General features: G+C 51.9%; 1 protein-coding gene across 1 annotated transcript in view; it reads left to right on the forward strand.

The window, feature by feature from the left end:
• Positions 1-3,571, forward strand: part of STIM1 (stromal interaction molecule 1) — a gene marked incomplete at its 3' end in the record, with an annotated part of 34,671 nt that overhangs the window by 11,053 nt on the left and 20,047 nt on the right. The window contains exon 4 of the mRNA XM_010021223.1: positions 687-802. Within this exon, the coding sequence (XP_010019525.1) occupies positions 687-802 (116 nt within the window). The remainder of the gene's footprint in view (positions 1-686; positions 803-3,571) is intronic.

The following is a 3,571-nucleotide window of genomic DNA, read 5'->3' on the forward strand; positions in this document are numbered from 1 at the left end:
GTGGTTGGAACTTCACTTTCTGGGTGTCATCTAAGTAGCATTTACATTCCGAATTCAAGGGCTACTAGTTGTGTTCCTCTGCAGCACTGGTATGTGGTGGTGGGAATCCATGCCCCTTGATGCTCCAGCAAAGTAGACTTCTAAGGCTTGAGTTCCTCAAGAGAATGAGTTGGCCTAAACCAGAGAGCTCAGTCCAGCTCTTTGGGTAAAGGTTATTGTCACTTAAAGGGCTTATAGACTGTCAAAAAAAGGGGTTCGAGGCAGTACATGGTATGCCCCAACAGTTCTTCCAAGCAAGAAGTGGGGGGTTATGATCTATGAAGATGTCGGGGCTAGCAATAGAGCTTTGGTTAAAAATAATAATATCTGGGATTGGTAGGACACCAACTGATCCGTTTTCATGGGAAATCAGGACCTGAGGTTGCCAGTGAAACACACGTGGCCTTGGGTTTTCCTTCTCTCTGCATGTAAAGCCAAAGACTGCTGTTTATCTCCCTCCTGACATATCCTGTATCAGAGATGACAGTATCTGAGTGATTTCTTTAGTTCTGATAGCCTACGCTGGGAGCTTTCAGGTCCTGCTTACTGTGTTTCTCCTCCTGTAGCCTTCATGTTCCTAATGTTTGGTCAGTTATTAATCCCAATGGATATGACCAACCCTACTTTTCTTTCTAACTGCTCTCCAGGCTAGCAGTGAACAATGCCACCATGATGGGAAGCGTCCTGAAGATGACAGATCGAAGCCACAGGCAGAAGCTGCAGCTGAAGGCTCTGGACACGGTGCTCTTTGGGCCTCCTCTCCGTAAGTACCAGAATTGAGAGTCCTTTGACTGCTCCTCAAGAGGATCTATCTCTGCTGAGGCTTGAACAGCAAAGACAGATCCATGGGAAGCACACTTTGCGCTGCACAGGGTACCTCGTCCCTGGTGTAATCCCTCTGAAACAGGAATGGGTTTGTCTCTGGGTTTATCGGAGCAGCTCCATAGCCTGGCAGCATCCTGCCTGCTGGGCTTCTGTTTTATCTCTGCTGATGCAGGTCCGCTGTCCTGCTGGGATCTCCTGTGGCTGTAGGGTAAAACCTTCCCCTGGTTCCTGTGCTTTGGGGTGGTGCAGCTGCCCAGGGAGATCTGCTCAGGGCAGCACCCTGCCTGCTCCCTGCTCCAAGGGAAGCTGCGGCCGGGACCCGGCTCCGTCAGCCCTGGGGCTCATCAGTGACTCAGGCTGCAGATCAGCCGCCTCCAGATGAGGGAAATGGCTTTATTCTGGATGGGAAGGCATTTGGGATGGATGGGAATGAGGGACTCTGCTTCTTTGATGCTGATTACAGGCGTCTCTTGGCATCTGGAAGCTCTCTGATGCTTATCTCGGCGCTGCTGGGGTGCTCCTTTTGCATTCGTTCCGTCTGGCTCATGTCTAGTGTCTATTAAATGGACTTTTGTCTCTCTCCCTCTTACTCATGCCTCTCTCATGAGCTTTAGGTGCTCTGGGGAGGTGAACAGGGCCTGTTCCTGCTTGGAATCCTGCAGATGAGATGGATTGGTGAATGCTCCAACCCTGGCAGTGTTCAAGGCCAGGTTGGACAGAGCCTTGGGTGACATAGTTTAGTGTGTGGTGTCCCTGCTCATGGCAGGGGGGTTGGAACTAGATGATCTTAAGGTCCTTTCCAACCCAAACCATTCTGTGATTCTATGATTTTATGGCAGACTGTGTTGCCTGAGCACACACTGACGCCCGTGTGCTGGAGCAACAGCACAAGAGGGATGTGGAGCTGCTGGAGCGAGGCCAGGGGAGGCCCCGGAGCTGCTGCGAGGGCTGGAGCAGCTCTGCTCTGGAGCCAGGCTGAGAGAGCTGGGCTGGGGCAGCTGGAGAAGAGAAGGCTCCTGAAGGGGACACCTTAGAGCAGCTCCAGGGCCTAAAGGGGCTCCAGGAGACCTGGAGAGGGGCTTTGGACAAGGGATGTAGGAACAGGCCAAGGGGAATGGCTTGAACCTGTCAGAGGGGAGATTGAGATGAGCTCTGAGGCAGAAGCTCTTCCCTGTGAGGGTGCTGAGGCGCTGGCACAAGGTGCCCAGAGAAGCTGTGGCTGCCCCATCCCTGGCAGTGTTCAAGGCCGGTTTGGACACAGGGGCTTGGAGCAACCTGCTCTAGTGGAAGGTGTCCCTGCCCGGGGCAGGGGTTGGAAGTGGGTCAGCTTTAAGGTTCCTTCCAACCCAAACCAGTCTGTGAACAAGCCCAGCTCCCTCAGAGAGAAATGATTTCTTCCATTTATTTTGTTGGGTTTAAGCCCCCTGTTCTTGCACCTTCTCTTGTTTTCAGTCTGTGTTCAGATTCCTGAGAAAAGGTGCAATGAGGCAAATCTCGGGAAAACTGGCTGCGCAGAATGAACCAAGCGGAACTTAGGAGGCTTAGAACAGATAGAAGTTGGAACTGGATGATCTTGGAGGTCCCTCCTAACCCAAACCAGTTTGGGATTCTATCAGCTGGTGAATTAACAGCCAGGTTGTGCAATCAGTCTCTTCTGCTTCCAATTGTTAAAAACACCTACTCAATTCAGGCACAATTTGCTTTTTGATTTACACTTGGCCTGTGTTACCAGCAAAGCTCTGCACAGGGCTGGTGGAGACATCGTGGATGAGTGGCTGCTGCTGCTGCTCCCCAGCACAGGTCCCAGCCAGGAGCTCCTGTGCTGGGGTGGGGTGGGGGGGACTTTTCAGGCAGTCCTTGGATGCTCTGTTAAGTGTCATGTAAATTTTTACATGGAATGGTTTGAGATTCAGGGCCCTGCTCTGTGTCTGAGGAGCTCCTTGTGTCACGTGGCTTTTGTGGCACTGGGGTAGGAATATCTCGTGGTTGCGCTGATGAAAGTGCTCAGTGATCCAGTGAACGTCCTGGTTGGGGTTGCTCAGATCAGTAAGCTCAGATTGTTGGAGATTGAGCAGTTTCCATGTGGGTATGTGGCAAGAGGAAACAAGGCTTTCAATGTCAGCAGCAGTAGAGTTTGATGCTTTTTAGGAGGTGATATTAGCTATTTTCTGATCATTCTGGTTTGTCTCCAGCTCACACTGTGGTGTGTGATGAGAGATTGTTTATCCAAACCCGATTCCTTAAGGAAAGGCTTGTGAAACAGCTGCTTTCAGCAGCCCTGAATAATCAGCACATTTGGGAAGTGCTTGGTGACCTTTGTAGCAGCTTCAGAGCAGTGATGGATTTAGTGCTTCTGGATGAGTTCCTGTTACAGTTCTGCTGGGTATTCAGTGCAGGTGGTCTCCTGGTCTGTGCTCTTGAGAGAGTGAAGCTGCTGGTGGTGGGATGTGCCTCACAGATAAAGGGTTTGCTCAGCCTGGAGAAGCCTCCAGGGAGACCTTAGAACAGCTCCAGTGCCTAAAGGGGCTCCAGGAAACCTGGAGAGGGGCTTTGGACAAGGGATGTAGGGACAGGCCAAGGGGAATGGCTTGAACCTGCCAGAGGGGAGACTGAGATGAGCTCTTGGGCAGAAGCTCTTCCCTGTGAGGGTGCTGAGGCGCTGGCACAGGGTGCCCAGAAAAGCTGTGGCTGCCCCATCCCTGGCAGT

The sequence above is a fragment of the Nestor notabilis genome, unplaced genomic scaffold, assembly GCF_000696875.1.
Source record: "Nestor notabilis isolate BGI_N333 unplaced genomic scaffold, ASM69687v1 scaffold12088, whole genome shotgun sequence".
Taxonomy (NCBI): domain Eukaryota; kingdom Metazoa; phylum Chordata; class Aves; order Psittaciformes; family Psittacidae; genus Nestor; species Nestor notabilis.